Source organism: Hypanus sabinus, chromosome 19, assembly GCF_030144855.1.
Source record: "Hypanus sabinus isolate sHypSab1 chromosome 19, sHypSab1.hap1, whole genome shotgun sequence".
Lineage (NCBI taxonomy): Eukaryota > Metazoa > Chordata > Chondrichthyes > Myliobatiformes > Dasyatidae > Hypanus > Hypanus sabinus.
In genome coordinates this window covers 34344318-34370023 of record NC_082724.1, presented here as the reverse complement: position 1 = coordinate 34370023, position 25706 = coordinate 34344318, and the positions used below count along the sequence as shown (strand labels likewise).

The 25706-nt window shown below is 42.9% G+C and overlaps 1 protein-coding gene across 1 annotated transcript in view; it reads left to right on the top strand.

Annotated features, from left to right (window-relative positions):
* Positions 1-25706, top strand: part of tafa4b (TAFA chemokine like family member 4b) — a 312792-nt gene that overhangs the window by 113658 nt on the left and 173428 nt on the right. Inside the window, exon 4 of the mRNA XM_059944865.1 lies at positions 5313-5465. Coding sequence (XP_059800848.1) covers positions 5313-5465 — 153 coding nt within the window. The remainder of the gene's footprint in view (positions 1-5312; positions 5466-25706) is intronic.

The following is a 25706-nucleotide window of genomic DNA, read 5'->3' as shown; positions in this document are numbered from 1 at the left end:
ACCCTCACTTTATTATTCTGACTTCTTCCCGCTTCCTTTCCAGTCTTAGCCCGAAACGTCGATAGTTTATTCCTCACCATAGATACTGCCTGACTTGCTGAGTTCCTCTGGTTGTTCGTGTGCGTTGCTCATGATTCAGTTTGCCCCTTTTCCTTTGTTACCCATCGCCAGCCCTTCAATCTCAGCAAATGAAATAGGAACTGAGGGTTATAATCGCCGCTCTGTTCTCTGTTATTATCTAGGAGCACTTCCCCGTGACCGGTCTGAGAAGGCCGTTAGCTCGCAAATGCTTTTTTTCCCTGTTTTTTTTCTCGTTGTTCTGTTTCCTTTCCTCTTGCTGCTCTTCAGCCGCTGCCTCATTACCTCCTGGCTCCAGGTCTTTATTGCTACTCTTTAGCTGGCAACGGCTGCTGGCTTCTGCTTGTCCTCTTGCACAGAGTGCAACACCGCTGCGGCTGTAGGATGTACCTGCCGTGTGCCCCGGTCTATTGAAATCACATCCTCAGAAGATCAGTAATATTGCCAACCATTACCCTCCATTATTTCCATGTCTTTCCTTGTGATGTGGAAAGAGGTCATTTGGTTCACCAGTTTACGCTCTCATATAGCTACCTTATTCGCTTATTAATTTTACTTGTAACCTATTTACCTACTCTCCTCATATTCCTATTAAGGCCTTGGCTTTCACCACCACAACCTGCACCAGATTCTACTACTAACCTACAACCTATGGGTGATGCCAACAGGCTCAGTAAGCTGATTAGAAAGGCTGGCTCTGTTGGAGGAGTCAGACTGGACACACCTGTGATACCTGTGCTGGGGCAGAGGCTGTGAGGCTGTGGTAGAACAAAGGACCCTATGGAAAACCCTGGCAATTCTGGACAACGTTTCTCACCCTCTGCATGCCACCTTGGCTGAACAGAGGAGCACTTTTAGTAATAGACTAAGGCAACTGCGCTGCTCCAGAGAGTGCTATATGAGATCATTCTTACCCTTGGCTGCTAGGCTCTATTATGAGTCAACCTGTAGCCAGGGAAGTGATGGCCCCCTCCTGTTTGAGGTAACTTATTTTTTATTCTTTCTTACTTTTCTTCTAATATTTTTATATCTGTGCACTTATAATGCTACAGTGTAGCTGTAATTTCCTTTGGGATCAATAAAGTATCCATTGATCTATCTATCTACAAGCAAGGTGCAAGGTAGAGACTAACTGTCAATCAACATGTACTGTACCTCTTTGGGATGGTTGAGGAAAATCCCAAAGAAACTCATGCATTAAGAAGGAATTTTGGCAAATTTCACACAAAATTTTACTCAGAGAGTGGGAGCTGTGTGGAATGAGCTTCCAGAAGAAGTGGTAGAGGCAGGTTCGATATTGTTATTAAAAAAAAAAATTGGATGTATATGGACAGGAAAGGATTGGAGGGTTATGGGCTGAGTGCAGGTCGGTGGGATTATGTGAGAGTAAGCATTCGGCACGGACTAGAAGGGCCGAGATGGCCTGTTTCTGCGCTGTAATTGTTGTCTGGTTATAAATGACTCCAGGCGCCAGGATTGAACCTAGGCTGCCATCTTTGTGGGACAGCAGCTCTACTAACTGCACTTGATTGTTCTGGTTGGAGAGTGCTGTGGTGTGAGGAGCTGGAGGTGGAGGGTAGCCAGTGTTTCCCAGGATATTTCCGGTCACCACCACCCACCCACCCTTCCTGTCCCCAGTGTTGGTCTTGTAAAATGTCTGACATTTTGGTCTCCTAAAGATGAAGGCATGAAACGAAAGCACTGATTGTTCATCAGGAAAATCTTGTCGCAGCTTGTAACCTCCAAGACTGAGAGGGCAGAAGCCTTTCCCCTTGGGGATAAACCTCTTGTTGTTAATGGAGTTACACATGCCAAGTGCTCGGCGAACTCAGCAGGTCGAGCAGCATCTATGCCAAAGAATAAAGAATCACCATTTTGAACAGACATGCTTCACCTGGGTTCATTTTGTTCTTTTCTGTAGTTGCTGCCTGAACTGCTGAGTTCTTCCAGCATTTTGTGTGTGTTTTGTTTTAGATTTCCAGCATCTGCAGAATTCCTTGTGTTTATTTTTAATGGAAACTCTTTTGTTTGAACTCATGAGATGCTGGCAAATCTGGCAAATCCAGCTGCCAGGCACCCTATCTGATTCTGAAGGAAAATGTAGACGACAAAATTATTCTTTTAGGGATATGCCTTCTGGATAGCCAGAGGCTTTTCCCCAGGGCTGAAATGGCTAACACGAGAGGGCATAGTTTTAAGGTGCTTGGAAGTGGGTACAAGGGGGATGTCAGGGGTAAGTTTTTCACACAGAGGGTGGTGGGTGTGTGGAATGCACTGCCAGTGGCGGTGGTAGAGGCGGATACGATAGGTTCTTTTAAGAGACTCTTAGGTACATGGATCTTAGACAAATAGAGCGCTCTGTGCTAGGGAAATTCTAGGCGTTTTCTAGAGTAGGTTACACGGTTGGCACAACATCTTGGGCAGAAGGGCCTGTAATGTGCTGTAGATCCCTATGTTTCTATGGATGGCCTCTGATGAGCAACAAATTGTAAATTGTGAATTGTGACAGGATGGCTACCTTGAAATGCACTGTGCTGAAGAAGTTGACAGTCAATGTAACCTGGCCTTAACAGGAGAGAATGGTCCAACCATGGGAGTGTGACTGATGATCACCCTGCAGCACAAGTTGTATCTCCCCTTATGAAACCTGAGCTTGCATTTGTGCACCAGGGAGCTGCATGGAGAATGTGGTACAGTATGTATGAAGACTGTATGGGAGAAGTCTTTCTCCAATGGGTATACCTTTGCACCCAGTCATTGCCGCGCTGAAGCCTGTTGTAATTCATTTCTGCCTGGAGTATTGCAGCTGTTGCTTCTATTGAATAGGTATGTCAGCAGTTCACTGCAGGAGAAAGCAGCACTGGAGTGAGTCACAGCACTGTCTGCACGTTTCTGAAGGTGTCGGAGCATTCTGCAGTCAGTTCTGATACCACAGATTCAACACTCCTAGTATCTATAGAGTGACCCTATAAGCGAGGAGAAATACAATGAGTTCCCAGTTGTACAGTGACTGGAGCTGGTCAGACATAGACATGTACGATTACTGATGTTATTAACCGTCCGATGCCTGAAAATGTCAGAGGTGTGGAGGTGCATAGCAATCCACTTTTCTAATGGTTACTCTTCCACATGGAAACGATCATTAAAGGACCTTCTCTGTTAAATCAGTACTATCTCACTCTGTCCATTAAAGATAGACTCTCGTTGATGCAGTTTTTCAACACTAGCATTAAAGCTGTCAAAGTGTCATTACTGAAATGAGAAAACTACTGAACTAATTCCATACTTTAGTGATTTCCTTCCCTTTAAGATCTGCAGGTTTATAAACCCATGGCTAAGCTAAGCATCAGTTCACCATTAATCATTTATTTATCCTGTCTGCTCCAATATTGTTCTGAACCTCACGGTATCCTGTGCTGTGGGCCAGAGTTCCTGAATAAATAGCACATCCGAGAAGGCAGCGAGTGTGAGTGCTTTAGTCACAAGCACAGTAAATACCCAGACTCATTTAAAACATCTTGGTAATTTGATCGGCCTTATTTTAATTGTAGAATAATCATTGCTACATTTTGGGGTATGAGCCGTACACCTTCAAGAATTAGCTCATTCAGAGAGCCTCCTGTAAAGAGAATACTTTACTCACTAAATGAATCTTCATTCAGAATTAAGAAAATATTTCTTTGACCATCCAGAATGGATGGGTGATCTTTCTACTTGTGTTGCTTAGAGACACTCTCTCTCTATTTGTGAAATACTCAGTCATAAACTGTTAGTAATCATTCATTAAAACAGTTCATTGTTTCTTGGAAGGTGTTTCTTTTTTGTCCTGGAGCCACGTTTGTGTTTCACTGAGCAGAATACGTGGCTCACGTCCCTGCGTTTGCTGGCAGCTCCATTGGGGGACACAGTTACCTTTCACGGTGTTCAAGCGAGAGGCCGTGAGACCACTGGCCAGCTTTCTTTGCATCCTTACCACCCTGTAAGATGGTGCTGAACAAGGTAGAGGGAAAAATCAAACAGAGGGGAGAAAATGAATATGTTAAATGGATTACATTAACCTCTTTTACTGTACATTGTGGAATTTGAATTTATTTATTCTTACATCTGTCCCACAATGTGAGGAAGTTAGTTGGTATTTATTAATTGATAATAATTTTTTGAGTATTATCTTTGATTTAACAAGTTTAATAGTAGGCTTTGATAAATAATATCAGCTGGCAAGAAAACTACCTCTCCCTCAATGTCGCAAAAACAAAGGAGCTGGTTGTAGACTACAGGAGGAATGGAGACAAGCTAACACCTGTTGACGTCAATGGATCTGGGGTAGAGAGGGTAAACAGCTTTAAGTTCCTCGGCATCCAGACTGAGGATCTCATATGTCTGTACACCCCAGCTGTGCAGTGGAAAAGACACAACAGTGCCTCTTTCACCTCAGATAGTTGAGGAAGTTTGTTATGGGCCCCCAAATTCTAAGAATTTTCTACAGGGGCACAATTGAGAGCATCCTGACTGGCTGCATCACTGTCTGGTATGAGAACTATACCTCCCTTAATTGCAGGACTCTGCAGAGAGTGGTGCAGACAGCCCAGCACATCTGTAGTTGTGAACTTCCCATGATTCAGGACATGTACAAAGACAGGTGTGTGAAAAGGGCCTGAAGGATCATTGGGGACCCGAGTCACCCCAACCACAATCTACTCCAGCTGCTACCATCCGGGAAACAGTATTGCAGCATAAAAGCCAGGACCAACAGGCTCTGGGATAGCTTCTTCCACCAGGCTATCAGACTGATTAACTCACATTGATTTGAGTGTATTTCTATGGTACATTGACTGTTCTGTTTATTACAAATTATTATAAATTACTATGATTGCATATTACACATTTAGACGGAGACGTAATGTAAAGATTTTTACTCATGTATGTGAAGGATGTAAGAAATAAAGTCAATTCAATTCAATAATACAGTTTGTATTTTACCAACTATTATTTAGGTCTAATGAATTGTGTTAACCTTAATGCAGTGCTGAACTCTTTTAACAGTCCCAGGTTCAAGATTAAAGGTAGATTGAAAGCTTAATGAAGTTGACATTTCAGTCTTGTCTAGCCCTTCACCCAGTTAGAACACTGCATGCCACTGTCAGTGGTTGAAGTGAGTGCTATAAATTGGCTGTCTTTCAACTATTCATGATAAAGCAAGCCATGTACTATTAATGCTTTTCCTCTCTTTCTAGGACATCAGGTCAAACAGGGCACATGTGAGGTTGTTGCTGTGCACCGGTGCTGCAATAAGAACCGAATTGAAGAACGGTCACAAACCGTGAAATGTTCTTGTTTCCCAGGCCAGGTTGCTGGTACAACTCGGGCACAGCCTTCTTGCGTTGAAGGTAGGGACTTTGTTTCAGTACTTAGTCTCTCTGCTAAAACTCCCACACATCATTTAAGTGCTCATATCATCCAGCAATCCAATTTGTGTGTGGTTTTCATTAGCAAGCAGTTGAATCCAACAAGGATTGCAATAACGCAATGTAAAGCTGCAACTTTTTTCTCCTAATTGACTCTCAATATAAATCAAAAGCAAAGAGGGCCAAAAATGGGACAGATTGGGCGTAGAAATTATAGAGTAAATTATTTAACTGCCTGTGCAACAATAACATTCACATTTGTGGAAGAAATTTTCCAAGAAGCTTTGAAAGGATTGGATGACTAGGTAGGTTCAGGAGAGAGCTTTGTATTCACATTTTATTTTTTGCTTCTGGGGTGTCCATAGTCTTCTGACAATAATACACAAGATCTTCCCGCTGTTGTAATAGTGATAGAGTCCCTTTTCTCCTTACCTACCACCCCAACAGCCTCTGCATCCAACACGGTATGCTCCTAAATTTCTGCCATCTCTAAAGGGACCTTAGGAGTATGCATACCTTTACCTCTCTTCCACTTTCCACAGGGATCACTCCTTCAGCGACCATACTGTACATACCTTTACCTCTCCCCCACTCTCCGCTTTCCACAGGAATCTCTCCCTCCGCGATTCCTTTGTCAATTTGTCCCTCCGCACTAATCTCCCCCCAGACACTTATCCCAGCAAGCAGCCGAAGTGCTACACCTGCGCGTACACCTCTTTACTCACCTCTGTTCAGGATCCTAAGCAGTCCTTCCAGGTGAGGCGACATTTCAATAGACAGTAGGTGCAGAAGTAGACCATTCGGCCCTTTGAGCCTGCACCGCCATTTTGAGATCATGGCTGATCATCTACTATCAATACCCTGTTCCTGCCTTGTCCCCATATCCCTTGATTCCCCTATCCATAAGATACCTATCTAGCTCCTTCTTGATTTCACCTGCGAACCTGCTGGGGTTGCCCGGTGCTCCCAGTGTGGCCTCCCTGCATTGGTGAGACCTGTTATAAATTGGGTGACTGCGTCGTTGAGCACCTCCACACCAAGTGCTACAAGCGGGACTTCCCAGTAGCCAAACGTTTTAATTTCCATTCGCTTCCCCGTACCCGTCCCGACGTGTCGATCCATGGACTCCTGTGCCAAGATGAGGTCACCCTTAGGATTGGGGAGCAACACCATATATTCCGTCTGGGTAGCCTTTGACCTGATGGCATGAACATCGATTTCTCCTTTTGGTAAACAAGTCCCCCCCCCCCCCCCCCCCCACTTTATCTATTCCCCACTCTGGCCTTTTCCTTCTCGTCTGCTCCCCCTCCTTCCCTATCTCCTATTGTCCACTCTCCTCTCCTATCACCAACCCTTTCTGACCCACCTGGCTTCACCTATGATCCACCATCAATAACTCTCTCTGAGACGTGAAGGCGAGATATTGGCTTTTATTGACTGGAAGAAAGAACAAGCAGTGGTTGACCACCACACTGCATCCTGGAGACTGAGAGGCCGGGCTCCGGCCTCAATCGCCTTTATACCGGGGTCTGTGGGAGGAGCCACAGGAGCAGTCAGCAGGGGGTGTGTCCAGACAGGTATATGTAGTTCACCACAACCTATTACCTTCCAGCTAACCTCTTTCCACTCCACTTCTGGTTATTTTTGGCTGTTTGTTCAAAGAACAAGATTGTACATAGGCCTTTGCAGAAATTGTGTGAAAGTAGAGAGGTTAAGGCAGTGCTAGTTGAAGTCAGTGGCCGGGAGGAGTTAATAATGGCTCAAGATCATTGGATTCCTGATTAGCACCATTTAACCTGCACAAATTTTCTAGGTGCCTAAAAGGTAGAGGGCCAAATGGAATTTAAATGCACGCCATTCTGAAGGTATACCTATGTTGATGTTCAAGTTCAAATTCATGTTTAATTGTCATTCAACCATACACATAAATATAGCCAAATGAAACAGCCTTTTTCTGGGGTCAAGCTGCAAAACACCGTACCAACAGTCACACACAACACACAGTGTTTTGTACCTATAGTTACGATAGCAAAAAAATACACAGTTACAATAAAAAAACGACGTCCCAGAGGGTTGTGGCCTGTAGATTGATGGTGCATGGGACATTGGCTGGGAGCCATGTTTCTGCAAGAACAAGCACACAGTACTTCTTCATCACCTGCTTGCACAGCTTCAGCTGAGGCAATTCAGCTTGTATTCTACCGAGCGAACACTGGAGAGCAGCATCCATGGGAGGGTCAAGCTTCTAATCCAGCAAGGATTCTGGCAGTGCCTCTGCTCTCTCCCACATTGCCTCTGGTGTCTCCTCTCCTGGGCAGCGGCAGCAGGCAACGCCATGTCTGAGGGCTTAGTCCAGGAAACAAGCTGGGCAAGGCAGTTCCCTCGGCTCTGTATCTCCAATGAACCGATGACCTGGACTTCCAGTACTTTACATTACCAAAGTCCAACAGAGTCCTGTGATCAGAATAAAAATATTTGTGACGATCATTTGACCACAGGACAATGTTACGCGACAAGTCCAGGCAATAACACAGTACGCAACAAGTCCGGCTCTTGGGTAGACCTGCAGTACTTTATGTTCTTGATATCCAGCAGGGTCTTGTGATCATAAAAAAAAATGTAAAAGATGAACAATCACACCTTTGTTTGAACAGGAGAGGCCGCTGCGACCGTGTGTGCCGGCAACTTACTGGAACTTATTGTGAATCTAACTTAGAAGGTGGGTGCTGGGTCAGATCTGGTGCCAATGCTATGTTGATAACATGGCAGGTGCAATGGAGTGGCAGAGGTGGCCAAGGTATTGATTTTTGCTATTTGATTGGAAGGATCTCTTGGATCTCTTTCAGAAAAGAACAGGAGTGATTCAATGAGATATTTCGGACTTTGCTAACACATGGCACGTGGAGTAATCTGGGGGCCCCTATACTTGAGGTCCTGCTTTTTAAATTCTTACCTAACCCCTTTCTGAAAGAATTCATCTATCACATTTCTCCTAACACGTATAAATTCCCAAGTGTTTTCACCCCGAACTGCCCTTCCCCAACCCCGAGTTGCTGCAGCTGTTTAGAGATATCCTTGACCCTTGGCACCAGGGAGGCAACAGACCATCCTCATGTCCCTTCTGCGGCCACAGAATCTGCTGTCTGTCTCCCTCATATTATGTGCCTCAGTGCAAGAGGTAGAGAAAGACAGGTTTCAGGATGGAGTTCCACAACTTGCATTCAAGGCAGCTGAAAACACAGCCAGCAATGGCAGAGCAATTGAGTGAGTGAGCAGAAAGAGAGGGGTATGTTTGGACAGTTGCAATGTTGTTGGATACTACAGAGATAATAGTGTGCCTAAACCACTGAGGATTTTAAAAGCAAGGATGATAACTTTATATCTGTTATACACAAAATTCTGCTTAAAATCTAAAATTTAAAAAAAGTGCTGTAAATTCTCAGCCCAAGTTAATTGCCATTTCTTAACTAATTAGTTTAGCTTTCTCATGTTATTGGGATTAGTACTGTCTTTGAATCTGTCCTGTGAGTCTGTAATCCCCACTCGATTTTTGCTGCGTATTTAATTGGAGGCACAATTTCCAGATGACTGGATCAATACCCAGGATGATTTGCATTGGGTTGCTATTTAAATGAATGAGACTGCTTACAGACACGAACAGGTAAAACAGGTATTGTGCTCTTAGAGTTAAAGGGCAGTAAAAGATGGATCGAGGACCTTCTGCGCAATGAATCCACGCTGACCATGGTGCCCACCTAGCTTGTCCCAATTTCCTGCATTTGACCCCTTCTATTTACCTACCCAAATACTTCTTAAATGATACTATTGTACCTGCCTCAACCACATCTGGTAGCTCATTCCATATACTCACCACTTTGTGCATGAAAAGGTTGCTTCTCAGGTCCCTTCTGAACATTTCCCCTCTCACCTGAAATGTATGACCTCTGGTTTTGTACTTCCTCTGTTCTGTGGAAAAGTTGATCTATGCCCTCACAGTTATAAACATTTCTATGAGGTCACCCTTCACTCTCCTACATTCCAAGGAATAAAGACCGAGCACAGCCAGCCTTTCCCTGTAACTCAGTGCCTCTTGTCCTGACAGCATCCTCATAAATTGTTTCTGTGCTCTTTCCAGTTTAACAATGTATTTCCTAAAACTGGTGGAGCAAGACTGTATGTAATAATCCAAATGCTGCCTCTCCAAGGACTTAACCAACTACAACATGATGTCCCAACTCCTATGCTCAATCCCCTGACTGATGAAGGCCAGTTTGCCAAGTCTCCTTTTCACCAATCTGTCTATCACCCCACTTTCAACAAACTATGCACTTGTACTCCTGAATCCCTCTGTTCCATTACACTCCCTAGCTCACAACCATTAATTGTGTAAGTTCTTTCCAAAATGCATCACCTCACACTATCTGGATCGGAATCCATTTGTCACCCTTGGTCCACTTCCCTGATTGATTAAGATTCTCCTATCATTTACGATGATCTTTACTATGAACAAAATCTAATTTTGTGTAATTTGCAAACTTATTGATCAAGCCTTGTGCGTTTGCATCCAAACATCATAGACAAAGTGCTGGGGGAATTCAGCAGGCCAGGCAGCATCTACGCAAAAGAGTACAGTCGATGCTTCGGGCCGAGACCCTTCGGCAGGACTGGAAAGACTGCAGATTTTTTCTTGTTTGTATTTGCATCCAAGTCATTTATATAAATAGGGAATAACAACACTAATCCTTGCAGTTCACCATGAGTTACTGGTCTCCATTCTGAGATACAATCTTCAAACACCACCCTCTGTTCAAATTCAAGTCACTTCTTATTGTCATTTCGACTATATCTGCTGGTACAGTACACAGTAAAAATGAGACAATGTTTTTCAGGACCATGGTACTACATGAAACAAAACAAAAACAACGTAAAGCTACGTAAAACAACACAAAAAACTACACTAGGCTGTAGACGTACCCAGGACTGCATAAAGTGCACAAAACAGTGCAGGTATTACAATAAATAATAAACAAGACAATAGGCACAATAGAGGGCAATAAGTTGGTGTCAGTCCAGACTCTGGGTATTGAGAAGTCTGATGGCTTGGGGGAAGAAACTGTTACAAAGTCTGGTTGTGAAAGCCTGAATGCTTCGGTGCCTTTTCTCAGATGGCAGGAGGGAGAAGAGTTTGTATGAAGGATGTGCGGGGTCCTTCATAATGCTGTTAGCTTTGCGGGTGCAGCGTGTGGTGTAAATGTCTGTAATGGTGGGAAGAGAGGCTCCGATGATCTTCTCAGTTGACCTCAGTATCCATTGCAGGGTCTTGCAATCCGAGATGGTGCACTTTCCGAACCAGGCTCTGCTTCCTACCGTTGAGCCAAGTTTGAACCCACCTAACTAGCTGTCTCTGGATTCCATGGGACCTAGCCTTCCAGATCAGCCTGCCATGTGTGACCGTGTTAAAGGGCTTGCTCGACAACATCCACTGCCCTGCCCTCATCTACCTGTTCTTCAAAAAACTGTAAAAGGTTCATCAATCATGACTTCCATTCACAAAGTCATGCTGAATCCTCCGCGTCAGACTCTTATCTATCCAAATGCTGGTAGATCCTATCCCTCAAAATTCTCTCCACTAACCTCCCGTGCACCGATGTCAGGCTGACTGGCTTGTAATTTCCTTTTTTGTGCTTGCTACCCTTCCTAGACAATGGAACAATATTAGCCACCTTCCAGTCTTTGGGAACTTCACCAGTGGCTAACAATGAAGCAAATATATCCACCTCCCTTCCACAATTTCTTCTCTAGCCTCCCACAAAGCCTGATGATGCGCATGCTCAGGCTATTTATCCACCTTAATGCCCTGTAAAGTTGTAAATGCCTCCTCACTGGTAATATAAATGTCCTCCAAAACATTTCATTTCTTTCCTGTAGATCTCGAGCAACCATGTTTTTTCATCAATAACATCAATAAGAAATATTCATTAGAAATCCCATCCACCCACTGGCTCAAGGCATAGGTGATCCTGCTGAAATCTGAGGGGATCTGCTCACCCTTTTACTCTTAATATAACTATAGATTCTTTTTGGATTTTCCTTAATCTTCACTGCCAGATTCATCCCATATACTCTCTTTGCCTTCCTGATTTCCCTTTCAAGAGCAGTCTTAATCTTTTTATAGTCACCTCTCCTGATCTAAACCTAATGTATACTTTCTTCTTTTCCTCAATATCTTGTCAGCCAAGGTTCCCTGAAGTTGCCTGGTTCATCCTTCACCCCACTGGAGCACGCTGCTCCTGGACACTTCCTGTCACACTCTTAAAAGCCTCCCACTAGCCACTTGTCCTTTTTCCTTTTGAACAGACTCACCCAGTTAACCTCTGCGGACTCCCGTGTATTTCCGCAAAAACTAGCCCTGCTCCAATTTAGGACCCTATCCTGTTAACCCGTCTTATACTTTATTATCACCACCTTAAAACTAATTGAATCATGGTCACAAACAAGAGAAGTTCTGCAGAAACTGGAAATCCAAGCAACACACATTAAGTGCTGAATAACAGGAAGTAGAACCAAATTGGTCCCTGAAAGCTACTTCAGTTACGTACCCTACCTCATTCCTTAAGAGGAGATCCAGTATCCCACTCCCCTGAGTAGTATTGACTCAGGAAACTTTACTGGACACATTTCACAAATTCTGCCCCATCCAAGCCCTTAACACTCTGAGAGGCTCAGTCCATACCAGGGTATTTAAAATCTCCCACTAATACACCCTATTATTCTTAGAACTGTGAACAAGCTCTCTACACACCTATAAGTAATGCAAATAAAATGCTGGAGGAACTCGACAGGGCAGGCAACATCTATGGAAAAGAGTAAACAGTTGATGTTTTGGGCCGAGACCCTTCTTCAGGACCCCTATTCCTCAAGTTCCCATTGACTATTGTAAGGGTCTATAATAAGCCCCACTCGAGTGACCCTCCCTTTCTTGTTTCTAAGTTCTACCCATATGGCATCTCTGGATGATCTTCCAAGAACGTTATTTCTAAGCACTGCAGCAACGTCTTTATCCATAGGGCCCCACCCCTTCTAAGCTTTCCGGTATCTCTGTCCTGTCCGTAGCATCTGTATCTCAGATACTGAGCTGCCCTTATCTCACTCATTTTTCTTTTATGGCTGTAACACCTCAGAACCAGTCCATGCTTTGAGTTCGACCACTTTATCTGTTAAAGCTCGAGCATTGAAAGAAATGGTATTTAACTGAGTATTCCTTTCCCTGTCTTTATTCTGTCCCTGGATATCTTGATTACTAGACTTACTCCTGCTGGCTACTGCTTTATTCCCATCCCATCCTAATGTAGGTTAAACCCTCCGATGCTATACGAGTAAATTTCCTGGCAAGGATATTGGTCTCTCCCTGCTTCAATCCTATACTTGCTGCTTCTATCCATCGTATGCATGTTTCGTCTACTCCAGAAGCGATCCCAGTGTGGAAGAACCTGAATCCCTTCTCTGTACACCAGCTCCTCAGCCACAAATTGATCTGATCTTTCTTATTTCTGACCTAGCACATGGCATGGGGAGATCCTGGAGATCACTACTCTTGAGGTCCTGCATCTTAAATTCTTACGTAAACTCGTCTGTAAGACCGCATCCATTATTCTATCTATATCATTTCTTCCAAGTTGTATAACTTCCTCCCCACCCCCCGGAGAATTTTCTGCAACCGTTTTGAGATACCATTGACCCTGGGACCAGGGAGGCAACAGCCAATCCTCACATCCCTTCTGTAGCCCACTGAAGCTGCTACCTGTCCTCCCCACTATCAAGTCTCCTACCACTTTTGTAGACACTGAAAAGAAATGAAAAAAAACACACACACACACAAAATAATGGCAAGCAAATCTGAAGCCTTGGAGATATAGAACAGGTAGACTTTTAGGGAAAATTGAGGTGTTCTGTGGAAAATAACACAGGATTAATGGGTGCAAGGTCAATAATTCATTTTTGGCCTGTTTTTGTGCTATGTGATTGAGTAGACTTGTGAATTCATTCTTTCACAAAGAAACTGAGGAAGTGTTTGAACAGAAAGTGCCCTGTCTGGATTGGCTTTCCTTTTCTGACCCCACATTTCAAGTTAAAAACACATGGTGCTGTGGTGTGATGTTGCTGCATTATTAGACTGTATTTACAGGATCATTAGGAATTGCTCTAAGAAATATATCACACACACAGTACAAAAATACCAAAATTGTCTGTAGCTAAAAAAAGCGTCATGCAAGCAAGAATAAAATAAATATGAAAACTAAGTGTGCTGTGTAGAGTAAAAATATTGTGCAAGTAAAACACAGAAGAAAAGCTTCAATTTGGTTAAATTTATGCATTGGGTTTGGACGGGGATTGAGTAATGCCAAAGTCAGTAAAAACGTTGGCATACACAAGGAAATCTGCAGATGCTGAAAATTCAAGCAACACACACAAAATGCTGGTGGAACGCAGCAGGCCAGGCAGCATCTATAGGGAGAAGCACTGTTGACGTTTTGGGCTGAGTCCTGACAAAGGGTCTCGGCCTGGAACGTCGACAGTGATTCTTCCTATAGATGCTGCCTGGCCTGCTGCGTTCCAAAAACGTTGGCATATTTGTTTCCTGTATGTTTTAAAAACATGGGTAAGTAATGTCAAGGTCTCGGCAATGTCCTGCTGAAGTTTTCTCCCAAAGAGCCAGACTCTCTGGGAGGATAAGCATACTAATACTCTCAAGACACCCTTCCCAGTACTGAAGCCCTAGTTATTCCCACTTGATTCTGTTGGGGAGTTTCAAAATGGGCATTGTGTTCTGAGACAGTCACAGCAAGAGATTACCAGCTGGACAGAAACTTTCATGTTTCTGTATGATGGGGAGCCATGGAGAGAGAGGCAGCAGTGGGAGCTGGGGGGTGAGGTGAGGAGTGGTAGGAAGATGGAGCTACAGAAGGAGAGCCACAGAAAGGGAGGCAGACATCTTTATCTAAGGAAGCACCTAATTCATTAAGTTTGTTTTACTTGGTGCTCTCCTCAGTTCTTCTTTTGTCAAAGTCACAGTTAGGATCACCCAGATGGGCTAGTTCAGAAAGATACATGACAGGTGACTGATGGTTTGTTTCCCAAGAACAGAAATGTCATCATATTTGTCTGAGAGAGGGGATGTTCAGATTTGAGGCCCTGGGTGGTTTTCCTCAGACATAAACCATCAGTGTCTGCGTTCAGGCAGATGCTATCCTTATAATGGTCAATGATGTGGGCATGAGAGGGGACGGGGTCCTGCAAAGTGTCCTTAGCAAGCTAGTGTCAGTACCTCCAGTTGAACTCTTGTCTTTTTGTCTGTTTCCCCCTAGCTGTCAGTCTGTGGTTTTGTATTGCCATGTGCTCCTGCTCTACTCTGGCCCCTGTATTACTGAGTACTCCATCTCCCACCTGTTTCTCATTATTACCTGTATTGCTGCCACCTGTGTCTCATTGTGCTCCACCTATCATCTGCCTCTCTGTTTATTCCTCAGTGTATTTCAGTCCTGTGTTTTCATTTATTTGTTTCCAGATTGTGCCAGTGAATTTCCCTGAGCCTGTCCAGCATTTGTATCTGTACTGTGTCTGAATATTGACTCTGCCTGTTTCCTGATTCTGGTTTTTGGATTCCTCTGGATGTTTTGATCTCCGCCTGAACTTTGACGCTGACTTTGTTTGCACCTCAAGATTTGTTACTCAATTAATATCACTGTGTGCACAATACTGGGTCTGCAATTGGATCCCTGCTCCAGCGCCCTGACAGCTAGGTAGAAAGTTGAAAAGTAGAACTTTCAGGGTTATAATCTCTGGATCCCATGTCACGTGTTACTGAGGTGAGAAATAGATACATAGCGCAATTCAATATGAGGCTAAGGAACTGGTGCAGGGGGAGGGGCCCAGATTTATGGATCATTGGGCTCTCTTCCAGGGCAGGTGGAACTGGTTCTAACAAGATAGTTTGCATATTAACTGGAGGGGAGCCAATGTCCTCATCAGGAGGTGTGCTAGTGCTTCCTGGGAAGGTTTAAACTAGAGTGGCAGGGGATGGGAACCAGAGCCACAGGGCAATAGGTGGTAGGGTTGAGGGCAAGAAGGATGTTTTATAACGAGTAGGACTGAAATGATGGACAGCAAAGGTCAGACGATTAAACATGGTAGGACTGATGGACTGAAAAGAGTTTATTTTAATGCTAGGAGTATTATGGATGAGGAGAATGCACTTAAAACATGGATCAGTACGTGGAATTAAGATGTTGTTGCCATTACAGAGACTTGCATGAAGGTTGCATGAAGGACAGGACTGGCAGCTGAACATTCCTGGGTTTCGTTGTTCTATATGCAATGGGGGTGAGGATATTGAAATACTGATAAGAGAGAATGTCACGGCAGTACTTGGGCATATTGTAGGGCTCATCCACAGAAGCAAATTGGGTGGAGCTCAGAAACAGGGTAGATGCAATTACACTGATCTGTTATATTATGGGACCCCAATAGCCAGTGAGATGCGGGGAGTGGAGAGCAGATATGTAGACAGATTAAGGAAAGTCACAAAAACAACAGAATTGTCATAGTGGGCAACGTTAACTTCCCCAGTGTTGACTGGGGCTTCCTTTGTACGAGGAGCTTAGATGGAGTGGATATTTTTCAGTGCATCCAAGAGGAATTCTTCAAACAGTATGTGGAGATTCTAACTAGTGGAAAGAACATGCTCGACCTGGTTTTGGGAAATGAGCCAGGCCAGGTGACTGATCTGATAGTGGGTGAACATTTTGGGAATAGTGGCCACAACTCATTACATTTTGAGATAGTTGTTCGTAAAAATAAAATCAGCATTTGTAAGAAGGTAATAAATTGGGGAAGAGCAAATAATGGCAGGACAAGACTGGAGCTAAAGCATTGTTGATTGGGAGCAGCTTCTGTCAGACAAGTCCATTACTGACGTGGAAGTTGCTTAAAAACTAGCTGTTCAGAATTGAGGATCAGCATATTTTGTTATGAGGGTGGACAATGATGGAATGGTAAGGGAACTCCTTGAATAACTGAGAAGTCTTAAACTTAGTTAAAAGAAACACACATTGGGTTTAGGAACCTAAAATCAGATTGGGTCATTGTGAATCATAGTGATAACAGTAAAATGCTGAAATAGGCAATTAGGAAGGGCAAACAAGGCTATGAGGTATCCTTGGTGAGCAAGATCATAGAGAATCCTGAGCCATTTTATACTTGTATTCAGATAAAGAGGACAACCAAGGGGAAGGTAGATCCATCAAGGATAAAAGAGCGAATTTGTGTTTGGAGTCAGAACAAATGTCTGAGGTACTAACTGAGTACTTTGGTTGGTATTCATCAAGTAGACAATTTGGGGGATAGTGAAGGCATGCCATGGTGCTGGAACATTTTCAGATTAGGGAGGAGGTAATGCTGGGTCTTCAGAAAAGCAGTAAGGTGGATAAATAACCAGGGCCTGGTAGCCTATATCCCAGAATATTGAAAAAAGAAAGTGATGAGATTATCAGGACTTTGATAAAGATCATGTAAAGGTATGGCCTACTTAGGAGAGCCAGCATGGCTTTTTCAGGTCATGCCTTACAAACTTGATTGAGCTTTTTGAGGAGGCGACAAAGGTGCTTGATGAACCTAAGGAATGGACATTATCTACATGGAGTTTAATAAGGTGTTTGATAAAGGTCCCTCAAGGTAGATAGATGTAGAAGATAAAGATAGAAACGTAGAAAACCTACAGCACAATAAAGGCCCTTTGGCCCATAATGCTGTGCCGAACATGTACTTACTTTAGAAATTACCTAGGGTTCCCCATAGCTCTCTATTTTTCTAAGCTTCATGTACCTATTCAGGGAGTCTCTTAAAATACCCTATTGTATCTGCCTCCACCATTGTTGCTGGCAGTCCATTCCATGCACTCACCTCTCTGAGTAAAAAACTTAACCCTGATATCTCCTATGTACCTATTTCCAAGCACCTTAAAACTATGCTCTCTTGTAATAGCCATTTCAGCCCTGGGAAAAAGCCTCTTACTATCCACAGGATCAATACCTCTCATTATCTTATATACCTCTATCAGGTCATCCCTCATCTTCCGTAGCTCCAAGGAGAAAAGGCTGAGTACACTCAACCTATTCTTGTAAGGCATGCTCCCCAATCCAGGCAAAATCCTTGTAAATCTCCTCGGCACCCTTATTATAGTTTCCACATCCTTCCTGTAGTGAGGTGACCAGAACTGAGCACAGTACTCCAAGTGGGGTCTGACCAGGGTCCTATATAACTATAACATTACCTCTCGGCTCTTAAACTCAATCCCACGATGGATGAAGGCGAATGCCCTGTAGGCTATTGTAACCACAGAGCCAACCTGCACAACTGCTTTGAGTGTCCTATGGACTTGGACCCCAAGATCCCTCTGATCTTCCACAATGTCAAGAGTCTTACAATTAATACTATATTCTGCCATCATATTTGACCTTACAAAATGAACCACCTCACACTCATCTGGGTTGAACTCCATCTGCCACTTCTCAGACCAGTTTAGCATCCTATCAATGTCCTGCTGTAAACTCTGACAGCCCTCCACACTATCCACAACAGCCTCAACCTTTGTGTCATCAGCAAATTTACTAATCCATCCCTCCACTTCATCATCCAGATCATTTATAAAAATCTTGAAGAGAAGGGGTCCCAAAACAGATCCCTGAGGTGCACCACTGGTCACTGTCCTCCATGCAGAATATGACCCAACTACAACCACTCTTTGCCTTCTGTGGGCAAGCCCAATTGATCCACAAAGCAATGTCCCCTTGGATCCCATGCCTCCTAACTTTCCCAATAAGCCTTGCATGGGGTGCCTTATCAAATGCCTTGCTGAAATCCATATACACTACATCCACTGCTCTACCTTCATCAACATGTTTAGTCACATCCTCAAAAAATTCAACCAGGTTCGTAAGGCACAGTCTGTCTTTGACAAAGCCATGCTGACTATTCCTAATCATATTATGCCTCTCTAACTGACCATAAATCCTGCTTCTCAGGATCTTCTCCATCAACTTTGCAATCACTGAGGTAAGACTCACTGGTCTATAATTTCCTGGGCTATCTCTACTCCCTTGCTTGAATAAGGGAACAACATCTACAAACCTCCAATCTTCCAGAACCTCTCCCATCCCCATTGATGATGCAAAGATCATTGCCAGAGGCTCAGCAATCTCCTCCCTTGCCTCCCCACAGTAGCCTGGGGAACATCTTTTCTGATCCTGGAGATTTATCCAACTTGATGCTTTCCAAAAACTCCAGCACATCCTCTTTCTTAATGTCTATAAGCTCAAGCTTTTCCATCCACTGTAAGTCATCCCTACAATTGCCAAGATCCTTTTCCAAGTGATTACTGAAGCAAAGTACTCATTAAGTACCTCAGGTATCACCTCCGTTCCATACAGACTTTTCACTGTCACACTTGATTGGTTCCATTCTCTCACATATTATCCTGTTGCTCTTCACATACTTGTAGAATGCCTTGGTGTTTTCCTTAATCCTGCTCACCGAGGCCTTCTCATGGCCCCTTCTGGCTCTCCTAATTGCATTCTTAAGCTCCTTCCTCTTAGCCTTATAACCTAGATCTTTATCTTTACCTAGTTTTTGGAACCTTTTGTAAGCTTTTCTTTTCTTCTTGACTGGATTTTCAACAGCCTTTGTACACCATGATTCCTGTACCCTACCATCCTTTCCCTGTCTCATTGGAACGTACCTATACAGAACGCCACGCAGATATCCCCTGAACACTTTCCACATATATGCCGTACTTTTCCCTGTGAACATCTGTTCCCAATTGATGCTTCCAAGTTCTTGCCTGATAGCCTCATATTTCCCCTTACTCCAATTAAACGCTTATCTAACTTGTCTGTTCCTATCCCTCTCCAATGCTATGGTAAAGGAGATAGAATTATGATCACTATCTCTAAAATGCTCTTCCGCTGAGAGATCTGACAGCTTCACTTCCCAAGATCAAGAACAGCCTCTCTTCTTGTAGGCTTATCTACATATTGTGTCAGGAAACTTTCCTGAACACACCTAACAAACATCCAGGACACTGTCCTGAGAGATTCCTACACTGATGGCATTGGGCTGGAATGATCAAGTTCAAGCTTAATTGTCATTCAACCATACCCATAAACACAGCCAAGTGAAACAGCATTCCTTCAGGGCCAAGGTTCAAAACACAGTTCCAACAGTCGCACACGGCACATAGTATATCTTGTTACAATAGCAGAAAACCATACAGCCACACAGAGATATTGCCCAAGCCCCTGAGTGTCATGGCCTGTAAATTAATGGTGCATGGGATGTTGTCTTGGAGCCACGTTTCTGCAAGAACAAGCACGCAGCAGTTCCTCTCACACGCTCGTGCAGCTGCAAATGAAGGCGATCCAGCTTGTCTTCCCCTGAGCGAATATTGGAGAGCAGCACTGACAGGAGGGGCCAGCCCCCAACCCAGCGTGGACTCCAGCTTTCTCCCACACTGCCCCCGTCACCTCCTCCCTGGGCAGCTGCAGCAGGTGACCCCCGCAGCATGAGGGCCTGGTCCGTGCAACAACCGAGGCCACGCAGCTCTCCAATCAGCCAGTGAACTGGACTCTCAGTATTCTGTATTACCAATGTCCAACAGGTTCTTGCGATCACAAGAAATATGTCCAAGACTATCATTTACGCTGTTTGTTGGACCGCACGCTGCCTCCGTGCACCGACTTGACGCCTTCCATTCCTCAAACAAATCACCAGTGGGGCAGTGAAGTTCTCAATATCCAGCAGAATCTTGCGATCGCAAAAAAAGGCACAAAGAATGTAACAGTTGGGACCCAGTGTGGCCTTGACTGAATGTGCTGCCATCTTACTGGAATGAATGACCAATAAGCACATATATCTCCATTTATGGGAGCTATGAATTGAACTGTTGGAATACATTCCCCTTGAGACAAATTAACTTCATTTTGCCCAGGCTTCTTGACTCCATACTCAATCCAATGCTACCTTGAAGGCAAAGACTGTCTTTGTCACCTCATCTCTGGACATAAGCTCTTTGATTGACATTTGGACCAAGGCTGTGACAAGGTCTGGAGTTAGAAGTTTGAGGGTGGTGGCTTCACGACTATTCCACAAGGACCAGTAAGGATAGGTAATAAATACTGATGTTCCATCAATGTTCATATCTAATGAAAGAATAAATACAACAGGGACTTCTCTTTCCGAATTAGCCATTTGGACATCAGTATCTATTGATGTGCCCAAACACAAATGTGTTCAGATCTCTATATCTGAACATATTGCAATTAGAAAGCCCAGAAATTAGTTTTAGGAGCCTGGCTGTTTATTATGAATTTATTAACTTGTATTCAATTCAAACTAATTAAATTTGTTGATGATACCAATCAGGAAGGAGAATGGAATTGGAAGAAGCGGCCCAGAAATTTCAAAATCAGCAAATCAGAGTAAAAACTGACAGATCTGGAAAGGACAGGCAACATCTGTAGAGAGAGAAATCACTTTAATGTTAATGTTTGGTGACTTTTCATCAGTTGGCCAGAACAGTGGAAGGTGAAATACAGACACATGCAAATAACACACAAAGAATAGAACAATTGGTAATATACATTATCAATGAATAATGATAACAGTATCATTGAAAGGTCCACGTATCTTAGCAGAAATGATGCACCTCATGTTCAGCAGTACACAGTATTAATTATAAAACCAGCAGAATATTGAATTATTCCTTCAAAATGGTGAAATACAAGACAGGTAAAGGCTTAACAAAACTGTACTGGCCACTGATTTGAACACATCAGGGCAGTGTGTTACTCTTTGAACACTAATTGGCAAAGAATACATTTAAAGTGACAAAGCTCAAAATTGAATCCTTGTGTCAAAAGTATGACAAAAAAGTTGAGAAGCTTTGGATGAAATGCGAGGTGTGATTTTATAAATGTAGAAAAGATAAGTAATTTGGAAAGGGTAGTTCTGGACAATTATTGAAATCTGATTGGGAGAAATGGAGAATGGTATCAGGTTTGCAAAAGTTGAAGTTCATTAACGGAAGTGAGGAGGTGAAGCCTTGTGAGGATGGTGGTTAGAATATGGGTGTGTTTGTATAGGATGATGTGTGCAGTATATTCAGAGCATGCCATCTACCACTGAGTAACAGTAAATAGATTTGCTCATGGGTGTGCAGGTGTGGGTAGACAATTTGGCCAAGGACACACGAATGAATGAATTTGAAGCTCACTGATGATCACAAATTAGGAGACACAGCAGTGAAAAGGAATGAAAGGACTCATTTGTAGGAAGATATAAAGAACAATTAGGAGGTACAGATTAATACACAGAAAGAACAAAAAAGGCTCTCTTTCGGTGTCTCAGTACAACAGTGCAGTATGTTCCAACCACTGCAGTGCTTTTGAACTGTAGTCACTGTTGGGCAGTAGGAAACATGGAAGTTAGTCTATTCACAGTCAGCTCTTGCAAGTTGTAATGTTTTTAAAAAAAGTAGTAAATCCACTATTTATGATGATGACTGAAGGCAGAGCACCTGAGGTAATCCCCTTGTTTTTTTTTATATATATCTTAATGTGAGAGTAGATGTGGAATCGAATTAACCTCTGACCCAAAGAATGAGACTTCTAACAGTGCAACATTACCTTACTGTTAGCTTAAACTTTGTGCTGAAGGCTACAGAATGGGACTTCAACCTATTGGCATAGCATAAGAGGGCGACCAGCTGATAACATGACAGTGAGCTGCTACATTTGAAATCAAAATACTAGGTGGAAAGAAAAGCATTGAGAGGGAAGTAAAACAGTAAGGTTCCTACATGGAGAAAGCGGTTGCTGACACTGTCACCGGGGAGTGATGCAGGTCATGAGCTTTGGTAGTTGCGCTGATAAAATGGTTATTTAGGTGGGTTGGGGGGTTCATGGCCGGGATGTGATGGCAAGAAGGCAGAATTTTGTAAAGGGTACCGATCACATCACTACATAAAAATTGTAACCCTTTGGAGTTTAGATTGAAGCCCAATCCCAGATTTCCAGGTGTGCTGCACTCCCACTGGGCAGGTTTATCTTTCCTCTCTCCAGCAGCGTGTATGCTTAGAATGATAGGAGTGTACAGTGCAGAAATGGGTCCTTTCAATCCATTCTTTTGCCTTTTCTCCATAACCATTGATGCTTTTACTAATTAAGAGCCTATCAGTCTCCACTTTAAATACACCCAATGACTTGGCCTCCATAGCTGTCTGTAGTAATGAATTCCACAGGTTCACCACTCTCTGGCTAAATAATTTCTCCTATCTTTGTTCTAAAGGGGCCTCTTCTATTCTGAGGCTGTGCCTTCTTCCTAAACTCTCTTTTTGTAGGAAGCATACTCTCCATGTCTACTCTATCCAGGCCTTTCAATGTTCAATAGCTTTCAATGAGATTACCCCTTCTTTGCTTCTGAACTCCACCATTTACAGGCCCAGAACTATCAAACGCTCCTCAAGCATTAATCCTTTCGTTCTTGGACTATTCGTGTAAACCTGTTTTGGATCCTTTCCAATGCCAGAACACTTTCCTTAGATAAGGGGCCAAAAACTGCTCACAATACTCCAAGTGCTCTCTGACCAATGCTTTATAAAGCCTCAGCATTACATCATTGTTTTTATATTCTAGTTCTCTAGAAAGGAATGCTAACATTGTATTTGCCTTCTTGCTACAGACTCAATCTGCAAGTTAAAACTCAGAGAATCCTGCACGAGAACTCCCAGGTCTCTTTGTACCTCTGACTTCTGAATTTGCTCCCCATTTAGAAAATGGTCTATGCCTGTATTCCTTCTGCCAAAGTGCATAACCATTCATGTCCCTATGCTGTATTCCATTTGCTACTTCTTCTTTGTCCATTCTCGTAACCTGTCCAAGTCTCTCTGCAGACTGCCTGCTTTCTCAACACTACATGCCCCTCCACCTATCTTTGTGATCTGCAAACTTGGTCACAAAGCCATCAATTCTATCATCTAGATCATTAATATATAACGTGGAATGTAATGGTCCACACATTGAACCCTGTGGAACACCACTAGTCATTGGCAGCGCACTAGAAAAGACCCCTTTTATTCCAACACTTTGTCTTCTGCCAGTCAGCCTTCTTCTATCCATACTAGTTTCTTTCCTGTAGTGCCTTGTGTTCCTATCATGTTTAGCATCCTTATGTGTGGCTCTTTGTCAAATGCCTTCTGAAAATCCAAGTAAACAACATCCACTGACACTCATTTCTCTATCCTGTGTGTTACTTCCTCAGATTTGTCAGCCAAGATTTCCCCTTAAGAAAGCCACGCTGGCTTCAACCTACTTTATATGTGTCTCCAAGGCAATACGCTTGTTGCTTTGTGCTTTGGATTTCCAGCATCAACAGACTTTGTGTGTTTATGAAGTGCCTCCAAGTACCCTGAAACCTCATTCCTGACAATGAGTTCCAACATATTTCCAACTACTGAAGTCAGGCTAACAGACCTATAACTTCCTGTCTTTTTAAAGAGTGGACTGACGCTTATGATTTTCCAGTCTTCCAGAATCATTACAGTCTCTAGTGATTCTTGAAAGATGACTGCTAATGCTTCCAGAATTTCTTCGGCTACCTCTTTCAGAACCCTGGAGTATAGTCTATTTGGTCCAGGTGACTTCTCTTATAAATTAATTGATTTCATGAATTAGAATAAACATACAAAATGCAGTAATAATATTATTTTAATTGTGTATAATTACTTCATTATATAATTAATACCCAATGAATTTAAGACACAATTTCAAAAATGCTTCACTATGATTCAGTGACAAGTGTTAATTGTTTTGGAGCTTGCTTACAGCCCTCATTAAAAACTATTCCCAGAGAAGAAGAATTCTAAAGGGGAATAAAATGCAGCTTTGATTAAGAGAAAGAACAGAAGATTAAGTAATCAAAATCAGAATCAGGTTTATTATCACCAGCATGTGTAGTGAAATTTGTTAACAATGCAATACATTATAATATAGATAGAAAAAAAAAGTAAATCAATTACAGTAAGTATATATATATATTAAATAGTTAGATTAGAAGTACTGCAAAATAGAAATAATATTTTTGAAAAAGTGAGATAGTGTTCATGAGGGTATCCATTTTGGAATTGTATGGTAGAGGGAACAGAGCTGTTCTTGAATCACTGAGTGTGATCCTTCAGGCTTCTGTATCTTTATCCGGATGAGAAGAGGGCACGTCCTGAATGATGGGGGCCTTAATAATTGATGTCGTGTTTCTGAGGCTAGTACCTTGGATGTCTTGGATACGATGGAGGCTAGTATCCAAGAATGAGTTGTCTAATTTTACTACTTTCTGTAGCTTCTTTCAGTCTATCACTTAGCTAAAGGACTTGTTGTTTCAGGAAGATAACGTGTGGCAGAATGTGTAGACCCATGGAGTTCATTGATACCTTATGAGAAGTTGGGTTAAAAGCATTCTTGAGAAACCAAACACAGATTGGATGAGTGCACTTGATTTCAGTCTGCAGGAATGACCCTGAGTTTTCATTTGCCTGTCACTTCAATTCTACATCCAACTGACCTATCTGTCTGTGGTCTTTGGCGTTGTTATAATCTGACCTAATGGAAGCTTCAGAGAAAGAGAGGGAGAGGGGGAGACTTATCTTCTGTCTGTGCATGTTGTGGATTTCTAGGCTGAATATTGACTTCAATAACTTCAAAAACTTTGCTTTCTCTATTTGTCTCAAATCTGGCCGATTCTACTGTAGGTTATTGACTCCGATCTTCTCTCTGCATTGCTATGATTTGGCATTTCTTATAGCTCTTCATTTCACACCTTTTACATTTTGTTTGTATGCAATCTCTCTGTCCTTGATGAACCAATCAACTTCATCGCCTCTTCAACAGTTCTGGACGCCAGCAGCCCTATCAGAGAAATTCACTTTGTCCTAACCATCCTTCCCCTATTCTCTCTGCAAGTAAATTGTTTTTTATTATTCCAGTTCTGACAAAGAGCTTTCAATTTGAAACATTAACTCTGTTTCTCTTTCCATAATGTTGCCTGACCTGCCAGATATTTCCAGCAAATTTGTCTTTGTTGATAGGGTGAAATTGTTTCAGCAGCAGAACAAACTAGCTT